At 38.6% G+C, this 18966-nt stretch overlaps 1 protein-coding gene across 1 annotated transcript; it reads left to right on the forward strand.

The window, feature by feature from the left end:
• The first annotated feature begins 1717 nt into the window (after window positions 1-1717).
• Window positions 1718-7008, forward strand: LOC104465190 (sorting nexin-20-like). Its single transcript, XM_010078134.1, has 3 exons — window positions 1718-1889; window positions 3542-3693; window positions 6233-7008. The coding sequence occupies exons 1-3, from the start codon at window positions 1724-1726 to the stop codon at window positions 6899-6901; spliced, it is 987 nt and encodes a 328-aa protein (XP_010076436.1). The 5' UTR covers window positions 1718-1723; the 3' UTR covers window positions 6902-7008.
• Window positions 7009-18966: the final 11958 nt, after the last annotated feature.

Consider the following 18966-nt stretch of genomic DNA (forward strand, 5'->3'; position numbering starts at 1 on the left):
AGTTATATATATAAAGATATATGTCTTGAATATAAATACAATTTTGCTTATAAGGTTATGCCAACTCACAACCAAGAAAAAAGTTGTCAGTTAAATCTGTTTGGCCATTTTCAGATTCCTCATTTAATCTAGTATATTTGAGATTATCTTTACATTAAAAACAAATATTTGCAAGTTTATACTCTGGGGATAAACTGTCATGATTTTCAAAAGACTGAGCACTTAGACAGTAAGTAGGTGGCTACTCTGTGTTCAAAAAGCAGATATTAAGGATGACTAGAAGAACAGTGAGAACTTTCACCTACTAGTCCAAACTCCAAAAATAAGGACTTCCATGACATTTTATTAAGGAGGACAACAACCTGTATGTACTTGCTTATCCAAGCCAGGCAAAGGAAGGGTTTCTGTTAGAGGAGGATGGTTTGCACTTCCATTATTTCCAGTGGGGAAAGTAATTGCATTCCTTTTTATGGCCTTGCAGTTTGCCAGAAATCAATAGGTCTGCTGAAGGAGTTTCCTCACCCCTGTATCCAGCATTGCATAGCTGTGTGGTAGACAAGTGGAGACAAAATTACATCCCTGTCCTAAACTCTCTCTTTACTTAATAACCACTTAATAATGCTTAAGCATTATTTTTACATTTGTAGAAGGGAGACTTGGGGTTTTTTTTAAAGTAGGTTATGTTATGTTATTTGATTTTTGCCCTTTGGCTGAATTGGGAGCAACAGTTCTCTCATGCTGACTGCCAGAACACAGCCCTGCCAAAGTTGTTAGGATGCTCTTGGAACTTTTTCAACTGCTAGTATAACACAATGATGTAATGGGTAGGTTTGTTTTTTGGGTTTTTTGTTTTGTTTTTAAAAAAAAAAAATCCTGGGGAGACATTTATGTGGCAAAGTGGCCGATCTGGTCCATGGAGTAGGAGTATATTGTGTTAAGGCATTTTATCAGTATGCAGTAAAATAGCAGTCCTAGCAGAACAGGCATAAAGATCTACTACAAGCACAGTATATAGGTTAAAAGGACAAGTAAAGGCAGAATGTGTCTGTATAATAATGAGAGAATTCAGTTCTCCTTCTACCTAGCCATTGTCAGATGCAGTTGTTTTGTTCTCACAGTAGAGAGACAAGTCTCTGGAGAGAACTTGAAACTGAAATATGACAGAAGTTTTATATTATTTTAGATATCACCCTATTTTGCCCTACAGGATGTGATTAAGAACAGATGGCAAGTTTTGGAGTCCTGAGAACAGTAAATTCTGGCAGGAGAAGAGAGCCAGGCTGCTAGTTATACTAATTATCTCTAAGATTTTAGTTCAACTGAACTCATACTTGCAAGCTTGAGGGCAAAATACAAGGAGAAAAAAATTTGCCCCCACAGAAGTTTGTGACAAAATTCTCATAGATAAGAATCAGGTTTCCCACCTAATCTTATTCAACATAACTTCTTATGGTTTTCATGTTTTAATTTTATCTGCCAAAAAAGATATCCAAACATTTTCAGTGACAGTGGTAATACAAATGCTTCTCCACTATAGATATTGGTTTCTCCAATATAGATATTTCTATTTATTACTTTAATTTTTATGAAACTGCAGTTGCCCTCATACAAGTTCACAGAAAACACTGAGGAAGTAAATAAAAAAGATTACCAGACTGGATTCTCTAAAGGCATGCTATTAAGAAATGTCATATTTTTTGTAATCTTTCAGCACTAGTTTGCAATGGACCAGGACTCTCACTGCACAGCAGAAAGGGAACTGTTGGAAGCTGTAAGCAGGATTACTACATTTTCTACCACAAGTCCATGTGATGAAGAACAAAATCAACCCAAAGCTGAAATTTCATGTCAAGCAAGAAAAGAAAACCCAGAGAAAGATGACCTGCAAGGTTGATGCTATCCTTTTATTTTTCATGTAGCTATTGATGCCATTAATCTTTTATATAAAAAACTTTATTTATTGCAGCAGTAGTCCAGATTCACACTGCTATACTCCACTGAAGATAAGCCTTGATTAAACTCGTAGCAATAATATAGCATTAGTGAAACAGATGCACATCCTGGTGTGTATATACACACACAATTTTCATTTTAAATCCCTTGTGCCTAAAACACATTCCAGATTTAATTTACATGCCAGGGACCAAAACAGTGATCATCAGACGGCCTGTCTCGGGAGTGCACTTTCTGTACATAACAAAATCTGAACTTCTTGGCAGTATCAGCAAGGACACCGAGAACAGGATTGAAGCTAATCTCAAGTGGTAGTCTCTCACATGCCTTATGCAGAGACAGCATTGAACTTCTACTATGCCTAAGATTGCTGTCATCTGTTATTAAATAAAATGTTATATATAATCCAAAATATACATAATTTCCTCAAGATTTTCAGCCTGCAAAGATGTCATAAACACCACCTCTCTTAGGAAATACATGCTTTGTAGAGATTGAGCCAAACCCCAAGGGCCTTGATAATTGAAACTGTATGGCCAAATGATTAAGAACATGTAAAAGTGGGGCCACTGAAAGAATACTATGGTGCCTTTACAATTCTATTTCTGCATCAAGCTGTTGTCTTCACATTTATTTGTGGTCATTCGCCTCCATTGTCAGAATGTTACATACATTGCAGACTGGCTTCAGCTGACTGCACTGACAGAGACATTATTGATAGGAAATTGGGACTGATGTGGCCACTGAAATACAAATATTCCATTTCTTTTATCCACTCTACTAGCCTGTATGCCACCTGATGAACACTGTTGTCAGTAGATTTCAGAGACAGAGAAATGACCCTTTTGAAAAACTATATCAAATTCCCCTGTAAGCAAACTCTTCAACCAGCTGTCCTACATTTTTATATATGCATAGGTATATATGTTTGCATGTGTGTGTATCTGACTACGAGAGGAGAGAGAGGAAGGGAGTGAGGTGTAGAAAAATATTTGTACCTGAACTCTGGCATCAGTTCAGCTACAAAAGAAGAGAAAGATGTGAAAATTCCTCCTTCAGCTGAGCTGGTTATCTGAGTTTCTCCTTTAAGGTTAGGATATTCATGTTTTCTCAGCTTTCATCTGTTCTTGCACAAGCCCAATATGTAATTAGGGTCAGTATTTGAATATATATCTGAATTTGCAGTTGCATTGTATTATCTCCTTTTAGCAACAAAGAAGCCTGGAGAAACATCTGATTCAGAAGACTGAGTCGGCATTTCTTAGGGCTGCTTCTGGGATGGTGTAGCATACCTCCTGCTCAGACTGTGGCCAAGGTTACAACCTAGAATCACAATACTTCTCATCAGTATTTTTTCTGTAACTTTGTATTCTGCAGCCAATTTGGCACCATTCAGAATTTCAGACCACAATAGCTTTCCTCAGAGAAACTGCACCTATCTTTATTAGCAGCGAAATAACTTATTTTATCAGTCTTTAGGTCTTGCTGTTACAGCAACAGAAAGTCTCTCCTTTCACAATAAATATGTAAGAGTTTTCTTTCCAAAAGCAAAGATTCCAATCTGAAAAACTAAATATATTGTTTTTAGATTCCAGTGCATCCCTAAGTTCCAACTCTTCAATGACCACTAAGGAGCTTCAGGAATATTGGAGGAATGAAAAACGCCAGTGCAGACAAGTCAAACTCCTTTTTGAAATCCCATCAACCAGAATTGTAGAGCAACACTTCTCTAAATATGTGGTAAGCTAAGAAATTAATATGTAAGAAGATCATTAATTTTTATTCACTCTACAGGGTTTTGCACAGCACACAGCATGCCTCATTACATGAAAGCATTACCTAGGGCCAGGTTTTGCAAGTCGTGATCATACCAAGTAGAACCTGTTCTCACATGGGCATAGCTGGTGGAATCTGCCCCTTAAAAACCCCTGTGACAATCAGTTCACAAAATATGCAGCAGTGGAAATGCAATATCCGGTAGCCTGAGTATCCTTAATAACCAGGGGCTTGTCAACATTAAGGAAATTCGCACAAATAGAAAAGTATCAATTAAGTTACCCTTCCACTGAGCTAGCCTGTCCTAGCACTGCATTGCATTTGTATGATTTCCACATCAGACATTTGCATTAGCACAAGTGCAAAATTCTTTGATGTTGACAAAGTCTAAGACATCCTCCAGCTAGATTGCTTGGGATCATTCCCCTTCCCTAGCTAGAGCTCCATTAGATGGCATATTTGTCATATTTTTAAGGTGAAACATGAGTATGAGGGACAGGAACAACAGAACAGGTTGGATTTTTCTGTCTTTACTCATGACACTTGGGTTTTGTTTCTGATTCTGCTCCTGGTTTTCAGGAGGACTGATCTAGAGCAAGTCTCTTCCAGTATCTGAAATTCAGATAGGGATGTTTTCCTTATTTGCAACAACCTCAGAGATCTGTAGATAAAAAATGCTAAGAATCATACTGGTGTCCCTGGTACTGAGTGATGCAGCTCAGTAGAGTTTCAACCGGGTAAACTGTCTGGAGACTCTCCTAAGATCCTGTTGCATGGTATACACACCTACTTAGATGCTGCCATTCTTGCATACACTTAATAGTATCCAGCTGGTTGAACAGTTAAAAATTATTTTAATATCACTGTATGAGGAAAGAGTATCATTCAGTGTACATGCAAGTAGTTAAACTTAGTCCTAAGTCACATGTCTAGGCAAAAAGATTTACATTACAACAACATTGAGCCAATTTGAATTATAGCCTAATTAAATGGCATTTCTTCCCTTTTTCATGCACACTCCACTAATAAAAAAACCCAAGTAGTTGTAAATTATTCACTTAGCTGCCCTTGATAAAGTGATAGCTTAAAAAATTGCTCTTATAATTGTTCTGGATATGCATCAGGCATGTACACACTTTTCAGCAGGGAGCAAGACAAAGTACAGGAAAATGTCCCAGTGCTTACAAACAAAGAGATCAGAGAAGTCATCTCAAATTTAGAAACCTTTCAAGGAGCACCTGTAAAGATCATTTATGAAGATTAGAAGAAAGAATTTCTCTTCAAGGCAAAACAAGGAAGATAATCAGACAGACACTAGTGCTAGTACTGGTTTGTGCCCTTCAACAGCACCAAACAACCGGCATGAGTAAAACTGCTCCAGTTCCTCCAGAATAGGGTGAAGCTGAATGTGAACATGGTCACCGTCCAAAAGCCTGCAAGGTCAATGGTCCATGTCCTTAGCTGGTGTACTGTGACACAGTTAAGCTGGCCTCAGTGGAGCGCCACTGATTTACGCACATTAGGGATTTGGCCCTTCCTCAACATCGTTGTGCTTGGATCGGGAGCAGAAGAGAATCTATTTGTACAACACATAACATACAATTTTATTTTGCAGCTATTTTTCTAATGTCACATTTATTATAGTCGTTTTGAAGCTAGTGAAGAGCTGAGGAAGACATACTCTTGAGTACCATTACTGTGGGGCAGCACTGCTGTTAGCTTTTAGCGAAGGATTTTGGATAGCAAACAGATTTTTGTAGAAATGTCACATTTTTTTGCATTATTTGTATGCCAAGTAAGTTTGAATAACAGAACAATGATTTAGAGGGGAAAAAAGGCTTTGGAGTTGCTCCATCTTATTTTTGCACACACCAAATATTACTGCCAAATACTCCCTCTTCTTTCGCAGTGTTAGTAACACCCCCAAATCCCTAGGAATGTCTGATACAAACAACATTTCTGAGTATTACGACCAATGTAAAATAGATTACATTCAATATTAAATCTGGGAAATCCATTCAGTTCCCTGAAGATGATTGCCTGCAGCAGCCATGGCTGTTATAAACAAAGTACAGCTACAGAAATACTTTGTAAAGTGATTTTACGTACTTCAGTCTGCTGCCAGTTCAGCATTCCCAGCACCTTGCAGGATGGGATCTGTTAGCACATTGTTTATCTGCAACTTATTTACATGCTAAGGCCAAGTCTGGTGACAAAAGTACAAAACAGCAGGAGGTGGGAATTAGTAATTTGATGTCTGCAGATCTTAAAGATCGGGCCCACACTGAGCATGCGCCATAATCCTAAGCAGCAACTAATTTAGCAGCACTGCTATAAGCCACAGGAGTATACAAGATTATGCCCATAAAATTGGTGCAGAAAGGTTTCATCTGGTGGAATATACATGCACAAAGTCTTTTCAGAGCAATAAGTGACAAAATCTCACTGCACTGGGGCTACAATGATCCTTCTCATACTTATTTTTCTGTTTTATTGTATTTAGGTGTATAAAATCATCATTTTGCAAACAGGGAGTTTTGACAGCAACAAGTCTGTAATTGAACGTCGTTATTCAGATTTTGAGAAACTGCACAGAAATCTGCTGGAGGAGTTTAGTGAAGAACTGGAAGATGTGACCTTTCCCAAAAAAACTCTAACAGGGAACTTTGCAGAAGAAATAATCAATGAGAGAAAACTAGCCTTCAAGGACTACCTGAGACTTCTGTATTCTATGAAATATATCCGAAGATCAAAAAAATTTATTGACTTTTTAACAAGGCCAGAGCTTCAGGAAGCATATGGTTGCCTGCGGGGTGGCCAGTACACCAAAGCTTTGGAAATCCTTTTAGAAGTCATTGGTCTGCAGGAAAGGCTGACGAGAGGCAACCCCATTTCAGTTGTCCCTACTCTCTGTGCTATCGTGGTGTGCCACAAGGACCTGGAAAACCCAGCAAGTGCCTTTGAATATGGAGAAAAAGCTCTAGCACGCCTTCATGTGCATACCAGCCACAGGTATTATATTCCATTGTTAGAAACAATGATCACTTTGGCATATGAACTTGGCAAGGATTTTCTGTCTTTGCAAGAAAAACTGGAAGAATGGAAGGCAAAAAAAGATCCCATACGGGTTTTCACCCTGAAAGAACTGGCAGTTCGAGAGTATGTACAATGAACACAAGAAACAATTTCATTAAAGAGCAAAGTTGTTAGCTCCTTTTCCCAAACACAAACTCTTGAAAGACGAAGAACTGGAAATTACCTGTTTGGCTAACAGAACTTTATATTAATGGAAAAAAATGAAATCAAATATCTTTCATGTTCAAAATGGAAATTAACATTTATGTTGGAAAATACTATATTTACTCTACAGATATGAGGAGTACCTAAGCTTATTAAGGCTTTTGGAAAGACATTTGCAACAAAAAATAATTTATGATGTGCTTATTTTGAACATGGCCTATTTCATGTGAAAAGTCAGAATAGGAAAACACAATTAATAAAGCACTTAAGAATCTGCACAATCAGAGGCATTCATTGCTTGCTCATGTGGAAACAACTTCCTTTCAAGAAGAGAAGTATCTTCTCAGTCGATGCAATCTAAAGGATGCATCTTCAGACACTGAATGTAGTTTTTCACTCTTCCAGCTGAAGCCTGGCCAGCACCACCTGCCATTTCTGAGAAGGATGGGATCAGTCCTGTTCCCACTGAAATCAACTGCTGTGAGTGCAAGGACCTGGGGAGAAGGTTTACAAACACCTTTAGTAGGAGTAAAAAATACAAGCAAAGATCATTCCATCAGAGATGAGGGAATATGCTTCATTTCCTTTTTGTAACTGATACAGTTTTATGGCTTGCACTGAAGACACATTCTCATTTGGGGTGATCTTTAAGTACAGCTCTGACTGGGGTAGAAAATTCATACCACGTGCGCTATCTACACAATGGAAAGGAACCACAGAAGGGTGCTGTTGAGGAGAACATCTGGCTAATATAACACTAGCATTTAAATCTGATTATCAAGCTGTGAGACACATGGTTAACAGACAGTCTGTGTTAAGCATGTGATTCCCTGTTGCCTTACAGAGGTTTATGTAAATAGGGAGCTGCCTTAATTTTACAGCCTGGTACACCATGCAAACATAATCGTGGTGGAACTGTGATATAACAGCTAATTCTTTCAGGGATCCAACCCACATTGACAAATACTAAGCTTGTCTTGGCCCTAATGCTCCTGTGAAAGCTTCCTAAGAGCTGATAAAGTCAGTTTACCTGCTTCTGTAATTTCCCTCAACTCTGTGACCTCTCCCATACGCTTATTTTAAAAATCTGGTAAATTAATTTTCATAAATACTGTAATCAACATGTCATGCTAGCATGGGTCATTATTCTCTGCTGAATGTAGTCCACTGAGTACTTTCAGGCCTGTACTCCAGGTACAGATACTACATGCACCACAATGACACTGTCTGCAGATTAGGAATAACTGTATTAACTTGCCTCCCAGACACATAAAAGAATCAGCTAATTGAAAGTGCACTGAACCTGAAAGACATTACTGTGCATTGTTACAAGAAGGATGGCTGGGAAAAAACACAGAATAATAGGAGTGTTTAGGGCGGAAAGTTAATATTTTAAGTAGCTATTAACAGCTAGGCATTAAATTCAAAATATGTGGATTATTTGTTATTTGACAATTATTATTTTTTCTACTTATACCAGAAGTAAGAGAATTAAGCATAATTAATTAAGAGACTTAAGGACTAATCTTTCCACAAGATATCATATTGCAGGAAAGTTAAAATGGATCAAAGGTAACACCTTCTTAGAGGATCATGTCTGAATCAGTAACAAAGTGGTAAAAGAAGAAAGCATGTCTGGGGTCTCAGGCAACTTGGAGTTTTGGCAGAAAGGAAACATGGCCATCGTGCTGCTCTAGCTCCACAGCAGTTTGTGGTGAAAGACCAAAAGAATAGGGAAAAATAATTTCACCCTTTTTGCTCCCTTCCCTCATTGTGTGCAGGCACAGCTGCTTGGATTCTCCTCAGGTTCCTACAGGACTGTACATGAGCAGATAATTATGTCCACAGACACTCACCCTACAGCTGACTACAAGATTAGAGGGTCCATAAGTACCTGCTGTCTAGCAAGGACAAGTACCAGGAGAGCAGCCCATCAGAGAGATCTTGCTTAACCTTTACTTGTGCTAATGCTATACTTTTCCATCTCTGAAGGATTAACTGATCCAAAGCTAACCAACTTTTGTTGGCATGGCAGTGCACATTAGGAATATGAGGAGGCACTGTCTGGCTAAGAGAAGAATTTACATAATTCAAAAGGCACTAAAATAGTGACAAAACCCCACTGTTTTGTTGGTATAAGCCAAATTTCTTCTGAGAATGCTTCTCCATGCAATGTGCTAGCAGAGTTTAGTCAGCAAAATGGTCCTAGAAGAGGTCACTTTGTCCCTATCCACCAGAAGGCAGAGCTCAATCTCCTTGTATTACGGGGGAAAATGAACTAAATAAATACAGGAATGGTGTGAAGAAAGAACAATGTGCCTATTGGATAATTCTGCCATACTGAATGTCTTTAATGGAGGGCTTTTCAGTGGGGCATCTGTGGCAAGCAGTCAGCCACAACATCTTCAGAGCCACCCAGGAAGAACACATCTGCCTCACTCAAAGGGCTGGTTTCAATTTCTGCTGCACTGAGACTTCCAATCAAGCCACTTCATGCTGCAGAGCCTGCAGCATGTGTCACAGGGTCCAGTGTACTGTTCATAAAATCAGTTTGTGATTTCATTACTATTAGAGTACAACAAAATTAACATCTCCCCCAACAATTCAACCTCCCCGAAGAAAATCATGTATGTATTCCCCTCCTACAAATGCAGAGCCTGTGTCCTTCAGATTTATTAATCTCTTCAGAGATGATATTGAAAATCCTTGGAAAGAGAAAGCTAGTATGGTGATGGCAATGACCCATGAAACCTGGATCTCACCTGGAGCTCTCCCACAGACTTGGTCTGAACTTTGCACAAGGAACTTAACCTCTGTGCCCCCATTTCCCTACCCAGTACTTCCTCAGTAAAGTTTCCCCATTCAGGTTTTCAGTACTCACTGAACAGAAAAGCTGTGAAACTTGACCAAGTAAGTTAACTTCAACATTTAACTTAGAAATGTGCGTTGGGATGGATGTAATTTTGATTTATACAAGCCTATTTCATTTCTTGAGGATATCTTGAAACAGAAGAGGACTTGGAGGCACTAAGTTGCCAACCTGTGTGTTTATTCCTGATTGCATAGTTTCTTACTAATGCAGTCTTATTTTAGAATTGGGTGTTACTTTCGTTATACACTAGAGAAGTTACAAAATTGTCTGCTTTTTGCACTGGACTGTAGTGAGGCCACACTGGCTCATCAGCTCCCCAGGCAATGAGTCAATTCTGATTTCTTAGCTGTGTGCTCTCAGAAACTGGCTGGACATGCAAAAAGAATTCTGCTTTCGTTTACTCATATTTCAAAAGTCAACTTCTGCATATTCTTTTTCACTTTGTTTTTACAGCAAAATGAGTATTCAGCAGTTACATGTTACTAAACTAAGAGGTAATGCTGTTCCTGCTCCCATACTGGTCCTGCTGGATCTGTCCTAGCATTTTCATAAGATATGCAAAAATTAAATGGGTACTCTCCACCTGCCACCACATCTTATTTTTCCTCTGACTACTGTTTTAGGAATGTCTCAAAAAGGAAACGGCTAACATTCTCACCCACATATACCTGTTTTATTTATCTACTACCTTTCCTTAACTATTGTTAAGAAGCTGTTGGAGAAAGGACAACTAAAGTCTTTGTGCACTCTCTATGGGGTTTGCATGCTGTCCCCAGAGTACACATCCCACCGCTCCAGGTGCCGGGTCAGCAAAAGTGAACAGCACTGCATCAGGGAAGCTATTTTGGATGAAAGGTCTGACACTACCATATATGCAAGAATGGAACATAAATTAAGCAAGCAGGTGGTTCCTTCTTCCAGACAGCTGTTTTACTTCCACTCTTCATTGCTGTACAGTATTTGAGTGACAAAAGCCTGTTTTATATATAAATCCATTTCATCCATTTCCTGTCTCCCAAAACAATGTGTGCATTTTACAAAAGATTTCTTCAGTTTAATAAAATAACTGGAAATGAGTAGTTGCTGGCATTTGTCCTGTTTGCATTATTATTCATCAGCCATTCTCTGTACCTGGAAGGCAGCTGGAGTCAACAGACTGAATGTCTGGAGACCCAAGCTCTGCTCTTGGCAGCATCACAAGCCCACTGAGTGACCTTGATCAAGTCTAATCAAATCTCAGATTTCTTTTGAATACCAATATTGCTTTGCCCTCTTCTATAAAGCAATGTTTTACTTGTATTTTATCAGTACATTCCAATGTATCATTTTACAACTGGAGGAATTGTGGCACAAATAAGAGTTATTTTTCCCAAAGCCTAATACAGAGGTCTGAAGACCACACGGTCTGGAGAAATAGTTAAGCACAACTGGCATAACAGCTTTGCAAAACAGAGACACATCAAGGTTGCATGTTCTTAAGTTCATCTTGCATTGACAACCACAACACAGCTTAATTTTTGCCTGATATCACAGACCTGAGACAATTGCATGTGATGTCTATGGAAGAGAAAAGAGCTGAGTAAGTCTGACTAATTAATATATTTGAAGAACTAATAAGTGGTTGAATAACAAAAATATTTTAACCACTCCTTTAGAAAAATAACAGAGCAGAAAGTCTTGTGTAAGAGATTTTTAGAATATATTAAATATATATATAAAATATCATTTTCCACAAGAAGGAACAAAAAAAAAATTTTCTAATACATTTTTCCAGTTTTAAGCATTTCTTAGAACTCCAGTATTTATCCACTGCTCTTGTAATCTAAACAAGGATCACACAACCACTAGAGTACCATATATGCTAGCAATCTGTTATTATCTACTTTTCTCTGCAACAACACACTATGCTTCAGAGCTATTCAGTATGATCTTGCTCTTTACATTGTCATTGACGCCTCTGAAGTATACCTACAACAGACAGCAATCTAAGTATAAATTCACATTTAGGTTTTTTCCAGAAAAAAAGGCAAAGAAAATGGTTGTCCAACCAACATCTGTCTAACATGTCTAACAAACCACAGGCTGCATACATATAAGCTAGAAGAAAATTTAAATAAGATCTGGGCAGATCATCTCCAAGAGTCCATGGAGAGTTGTGTTACGATCTATTGAGCTTTGCCCCATTTCCATATCAATTATTGTATCATTTGGGGCACTAAGTAGATAATAACTGTTTACACAACTTTCTAAAATAACTAAAGAAGCCCATGAGGATGCCTAGTTACTTATGAAACATATGCAGACAAGATGCTCTCTGTGCAATGCAGCATCTTGTTTACAGGGAATCCTGTGATCTTTATCACATACTTGTTATTAACTCCTGTTATCTGCTGCGTCGCTGGAGAATAATATTTGCTTTCCTGAATCTTAATGAGGGTAAATATATTTATTGAATTCAACAGATTTGTACAAGCAGCATGGTAGTCGAGTTCAGGACACAAGATGAAATCTAGGTTTTGTAGCTCAGACAGCAGCTGAGCAAATCAAATCAAGAATGTTTATTTTTGATTAGATCAAAGGCAGGAGCAAGATGTGTTGAAAAACTAAACACAGTTGTAATGGTGTAAAATACTGAATGTTAATTCCCATCTGGATGAGGTGAGAACCCCAAAGAACCAACCTATTTATATTAAGATCACATTACAACATATGTTCATCACACTTTGTGAGTATATATTTGTTCTGTATACAGATACACAAGACACTAATTTTCATGTCAGACCAGTGAGAGTTGAGAGTAACTACACTGAAATAAATTAAGTTCTAATGTAACTGAGAGCAGAATAAGGTCTGCTGTCTGCATAAACATGTGCACAATCTCTGTACACGAGGGACGGGTGGATGGACAGATGGACTGTTGAGTGGACAGAGCAAACAAATTTGAATGTTTTGATGCTTGATAAATGTTTGCCAAGTGTTTTAAGAAATTTGGATCTAAGCTATTTTTACAAATACTACATGGTTATATATACATACAGAGTTTTAAACATACTACTTTCTTTTATAAGAAATAGGAATAAATCTGTAAGTCTGTGATTATTCAAGCAGAAAAATACTGAAGAGAAATGGACTGGATGGACTTTCATATATTAATCTCTCTAAACTAGTGTAATTTAAATAGTCTCATTCCAGACAGCGCTAAAGTAGACTCTGTGATAAACGAAAGGAAATCTTAAAGAATTTTACTGAAAATACAGAATTTGAATCCCAATATTTTTTCTTCGTTATCAGCATTTCGAAAATACTTGCCTCCACCCTGACAACTGTCTGCAGAGCCACTAGATGGAGCTGCAGCATTTGCAGGAGTTCAGGACCCCCACAAGCTGAAGGGAATGGAAAATAAACTTTTTTTTTAACAATAAGGAATTAATGACTTGAATTTTTTTTTTAAATTTACTCTAAAGTCTAACATTTAAATTTTAATATTGGTAAACTAAATATATGTATATACACATATATAATGTATATATCTCAATTCCATTGTGAGTTCAGACTGTAGCACCTGGCCTTCCAGCTGTCCTTCAGGACAATTTAACATGCCCCTTTATCAGCCAGCTCTATAAGCCAGCTAGAAAGCTGAAAGAGAAAATGTTCTTGCAGGCTTTTAGACCTGGTGAGTTCAAAGCCAGAGTCACTGCAGTGTCTCACTTCCTACAGTACCTTTTCCTTCTGATCAAAAGGAACCAAGTAAAACTCACAACTCTTAAAAGAACTATCAAATAATGGGGGGAGGGAAGTAAAAATAAATGGACCCATAATGCCTTCTGAAAGTTTATTGACTCCATTTTAGATAGCCACACTCCCAAGTGTGGAAATGAGAGCTGATCCTGTTTTGAGTCCAACTTCTACAAAATATTTTAAAGCTCCATTAATTTAATTATGTAAAGGCATAAATATATCCCAAACACTATGTGTACACACATTTGATTCTGAGCTTTGTCCCTTGCTGGTAATACAAAAGGGGAAGAATGAACCTGGACTGTAGTTGCCAGTCATCTCCTTCATCTGTGCTTTAAGTAACAAACCATAGAAATGTTTTTGGAAGCAGTCCCTGACGAAGAACACAGCAGATCTAGTTAGCATAGGCCCACAGTTCCCTGGGCTGTGCCAGGGATTTTTATCAAATTGCTGGGATTTGGAGACGGGCTTCTTTCCCCACTGAGTGCCAGCTGCAGACCAGAGTTTGAAAGCAGCCTCCCCCTGTATCAAAATTTTTTTTCAAAAGGTTTCTGCAGAGGTTACCAGCTTTTAAAAGTGCTCAGGAAACAGCATGAGGGAACTGGGCAGTCCAGCAGCAGCAAAAAGCAGGAAGGCTATGCCAAAGTCTTTGAAGGAATACTCTCAGGAGGTAGAAATCTTTGAAGGAGGTCTCCCTCCTTCCTATTCAGTTTCTTCCAGAAATCTTGGAAGGAAAAGAAAAAAAAAAAAAAAAACCACAAAGACAGAAAGGGAGAAAGAAAAGAGAAAGAGATACAATCTTAGAAGACGAGACATGGATTTGGTTGTTTCTATCACTGCATCTCACCTCCAGGAACAGCAGCTTAAATGTGTGCCGAGTTAGCAGGGGGAGACTTTCATGGACTCAGTAATAATATACCATGCTTTTATAGTGCTTCCCACGTCCAGAACATTTTATAACTAGCTGCCCAGATTAATCCAGGCTTTAAATCTGCATAAACCTTGGCAGAGGGCTCTGGTGCCCCTGAGATTATGAAGTCTGCATGAAACTAAATTGTGACAATCAAAAAAGGAGACTCAAAAAAGGCACAGCCAGGAAGAAGAGTTTGTTATTTGGGAATCATGAAGAAAGAAATCTGGGAAGAAGCAAACAAACAGCTGGTCAGTTGCATAACAGATGGCTGCATTTTTAGGGCTGGTGTTGGGAAACTTTGGGAAAGGAAAAGCATAAGTTTCTGTTCATTTCATCTCCTCTGGAGAACAGAGAGTCATGTAGATTTTTAAGGTGAAAACAGTAACTCAGAGAGACTGACAGGAAGAACTGGTTTTGGTTTATGCACTTATATTTTTCTTATCCTGAGGAGATAGCAGTGAGGATACTTGGTTGTAAGTAAATATAAACATGGTATAAATTATACAGCCTTCACAAGCAGCAGTAAACCCAAGTAACTTGTTCCTTGATTATTATGCTCCATGTTCATCTGCCTGGTCCACATAGCAACTGTAAGAGGCTTGATTTGTACTACATCAGAATGTATTTTAAATGTACTTATATTTTAAATGTATTTAAAATTATGATTTGTCCTGCTGTGCAGTAGCTTAATGATAAGTGACCTAATTTGTCATATAAGTCTTTTGTATAGGAAAGGAATTCATTTCCCTTTGGGAAGGCAAAGCACTCCGAAACAGCCTTTGTCTGCTGCTGCCACCCTAAAACCCTTCGATACCTAAGTTAAGAGGGCATGAAGGCAGTGGGAGGGAGACTCTTCATCTGATCTCAGTATGTTTTCCCTATTTCTGTCACAGTATAAAGTGCCACTGATGCTCACAATAGAGAGGATGACGGAGCAGTAAACACAACAAACAAACAAGTGGAATGCCAAGACAAAGAACAATTACACAGCTAATCAGTCAGAGGAAGCACATGGTAGAGCTGGGCAGATTATTTGTGTGTCAGTCCAGAGGTTCCACTGGATATATTTATAGTTACTATTTTGCATGTTTCACAACATCACCATGTGGTTCCACAGACCTTCTCCCTGATCCTTCTTCCCATCCCGTTCTCACAGAAAATGCAACTTACTTGCTTGATCTATTGGCCATGGTTACAAGAGCTTATGTCTCCTTGTACAGTCATATTTAAAAATCTGACTTTTCACTAAAGATTGTTTTTCATTGTTCCTTGTAACAAATGCCAGACTTCAAATATTGTCTTTCCTAACCCTGTGACTATGAAATTTCTCTTCCTTTTGTTCACTGCCATTTAAGGCTTTCCTGCCTCTTGCAGATGACCCTCAAGCTTCTGTGCTGGTCACACAGTTGCCACGATGTGAGGTTGCCACACCATAATATACTGATGCCCTTAGTCTCACTGCTCTGGAAACAGCAGGGATAAACCATGGAGGGGGACTTCCACCAGCCTGACTACCACCTTCGGTACAGGGAGAGCTGTTAAACACGCCTGACCATTAGTAACAGCACTGAACTATGTTCAGTTCTTTTCTTGCTAGTTCAGAACAATTTCACCTGTCTCAGGCAGCATTCTTTCTTCTGATTTTCCCAGCAGGTTTGATGCATCTTCAGCCCCTACAGTTCTGTTCCATGAAGGAGCAATGGTGGTGATCAAACTACTGCCTTAAAGAAACATTTTATTTATTTAAAAGAAAAGGACCAAAAGAAAGTCTTACAACAATGAAAGAGATCATAGGCTAGTCTGATTTTCATGACGATCTCTAGGTCCAGGAAAATATTTCACTTTTGGCCTCCTTCTTCAGCAGGTCACTGTGTGTCAGCCTGTCCCTCCTGACAACTTCCGGCAACAATCTTCTTTTCGTAATCCTGACAAACCAGCTCCAACCATCTCCAAGAGCCCCTTGCTCTGGCAAAAGATTTGTATCATTTTGGATCCATGATTCACATCCCTCAAAGCTATTTGTTTATTCCTCCCGCTGTCTTCCATGTGGATGACTGAGGCCATGTATCACAAAGAATTGTGCAGCTTTCCTGTTTCTTATCAGAGGCAGCAAACGTTAGAACAATGTGTACATAAAGGGAGATCTGATAACCCGCCTATGTATTGCTTCACCTGCCACCTCCAGGTCATTTGCAGCATTCATGCAATTCATTCTGGTCAGTATTGTTAGAGCAAGTGCGTTGCACTACTCAGACAATCACACTCCAAGCCTGTTATAAGCAACATGCTGAATTAATTCCTCTGCTGTTACTCTGCTGTAACAGAGAAGAACTTGTCCAACTGCCTGTTTAACTTTGAACTGAGCGCACACATTTCCACCTTCTCTTTACCAGGTTGGGTTTTTGGGGGTTTTGTTTGTTTGTTTTTAAACTAATCTTTTAGGAATTTGTATATAGTACGGAGCTAATTTCAGCTTGATCAGAAAGTGCTCTGGGGATGCTTGCATAAAAGGTGGTATAGAAATGTACTACATTGTATCATATCCAAATCAAATTCAACATGGTTAAAAATTAGCTATGGTATAAAAAACACTGCAGGGACAAGGCTGGCACAGAGTCTATGCTGGAAGAAAATACCTGAATAGTTGTGGTATCTGTATTTTCACAAGTTAGGAGAAGGGTCTTCAAGGGCAATTCGAATCTGATGCTTTGAGATATGAGCTGCTGATCACATGCAGAAATCAAGAAGGGATTTATAAGCAGTGGATAACCAAGCTGCAACCATACAGAAAAGCACTAGTGGATCTAGACTACATAATGCTCAATAGCTGTAGGAAGTGGGGTATATTCGCTTCCCTTTTCTCCCTGCTCTGCTGGTAATAATGCAAGGCACACAATGAGGTCATCATGCTAGATGAATCAATACTCAGAACCACTGAGAAAAATCTTGTTTTTCAATAGAATGAAGAAGCAGTGGCACTCTGAGGTCAGAGTTAGGCAGTCAGGTATGTATGGATAATTGCAAGCATTGCAGTTCCTATATACAGTCTTCACAAACATATACTGGTTCACCACAGAATGCCTCCAAAAGAAAAGGAATTCTTAAGATTTCTTAACATTCTCCCATGAGAGAAAGTTTCTTTTTCAGTCCATTGTGCTACTGTTACATCCTTATTTTTATTTTCAAGAATTTTCATTGGATCACAGAATCCCTCTCTGACACAGCTCACCTTTTAGACCTATTTTCCAATTGATCTAATCCATCCATTCTACCTAGAAACTCCTTTGCCTGCTTTTTTTTTTAAAAAAAAAAAAAAAAACAACCCAAAAAACCTAAGGATGCATGTAAGATATAGCATCATTAACAATTCTTTAATATATACAAGCAAATCTGGCAACTTTAAATCATGTTACTTCCTTGAAACATGCCACAGTCTGTCTTTTCTACTTTCTACTTAGTGAATCTTCATAGGGTTTTTAATACTCTTTCTACTTTTGCCATGATCAAAGGAATTGCTCTCCGTTTGCTTGTTCCTCTGATAAGTGATAAAAGATGTCAGTGAGACTAATGAGAACTGCCTCCAGCTTCCTTCATAAAGCCCTGTAGAAAAGAAATCACAATGCATCGTCAAACCTGCTAGTCTTTTAGGAAAGAAAGTATGTAAAAAATACAAGGCACAAAGACAACAGGGGGATGGGAGTGGGGGAGGAGGGTGAAAAAGCTTCTGCAAAAGAAACAAAACAGGATATTGATGAGTAAGTAGAAATATTACTCCCATCAACAACCTGTGTTTGGGGTAAATCCTGAAACATCTACATATGCAAACGTGGAGCTTCATTTCTTTGTGCAATAGTATTTGCTCTCCCCTTGCCCCCAAAGTTGCACATGGTGAAAAGGTAATGTATCGCTTCCCTCCACGCCATGATACAGCAGTGTTAAAAATCAGAATCTAAATCCAGATTAGGCCTTTACCCTTCAGTGCTGAATGACAGTTTACATGACTTTTTTCAGGATCTGCCAGAACAAAATCCTTTTCAGCTTCAAAGTGAATTTTGCCTGCAAGTGCAAGGGCCCTCATTCCAGTGAGGACTGAAGGCAGTTGGCACATCCTCAGGCCCTAAAATCATGGATATGTTTCCATTTACTCGCACTGAAAATGACTGGAATAAACCCCACGGGTCAAATGAAGCATGTGTGTATTGAGACCAGTCTCAAACAAGTGGCAAAATTTTAATTTGTGCTGTGAAAAAGCTGCTCAGCCTTCTGAGCAAATTCCTCTTCCAATTCCTGTTTCTAATTTGCTTCTGCAGATTTGCTGACCAATATCTCATCCACAGAGAAAACATGTACAAACAGCCTCTAATGTAATGGTCAAATGCAAATAGACAGGGTTCTTGCTAAGGTAGGACAGGCTGTCTCAGTTCTTTGAATTAAACAGCAAAACCAAAGATGAGCACAAATCAAACAGCAGCTC

Source organism: Pterocles gutturalis, unplaced genomic scaffold, assembly GCF_000699245.1.
Source record: "Pterocles gutturalis isolate BGI_N339 unplaced genomic scaffold, ASM69924v1 scaffold28463, whole genome shotgun sequence".
Taxonomy (NCBI): domain Eukaryota; kingdom Metazoa; phylum Chordata; class Aves; order Pterocliformes; family Pteroclidae; genus Pterocles; species Pterocles gutturalis.

Coding starts and splice junctions, on each gene's coding strand:
- LOC104465190 (XM_010078134.1), top strand. CDS start 1,724: ATGGACCAGGACTCTCACTGCACAGCAGAAAGGGAACTGTTGGAAGCT. Junction 1,890..3,541: donor AGAGAAAGATGACCTGCAAG/GTTGATGCTATC, acceptor TATTGTTTTTAG/ATTCCAGTGCATCCCTAAGT. Junction 3,694..6,232: donor AACACTTCTCTAAATATGTG/GTAAGCTAAGAA, acceptor TATTGTATTTAG/GTGTATAAAATCATCATTTT.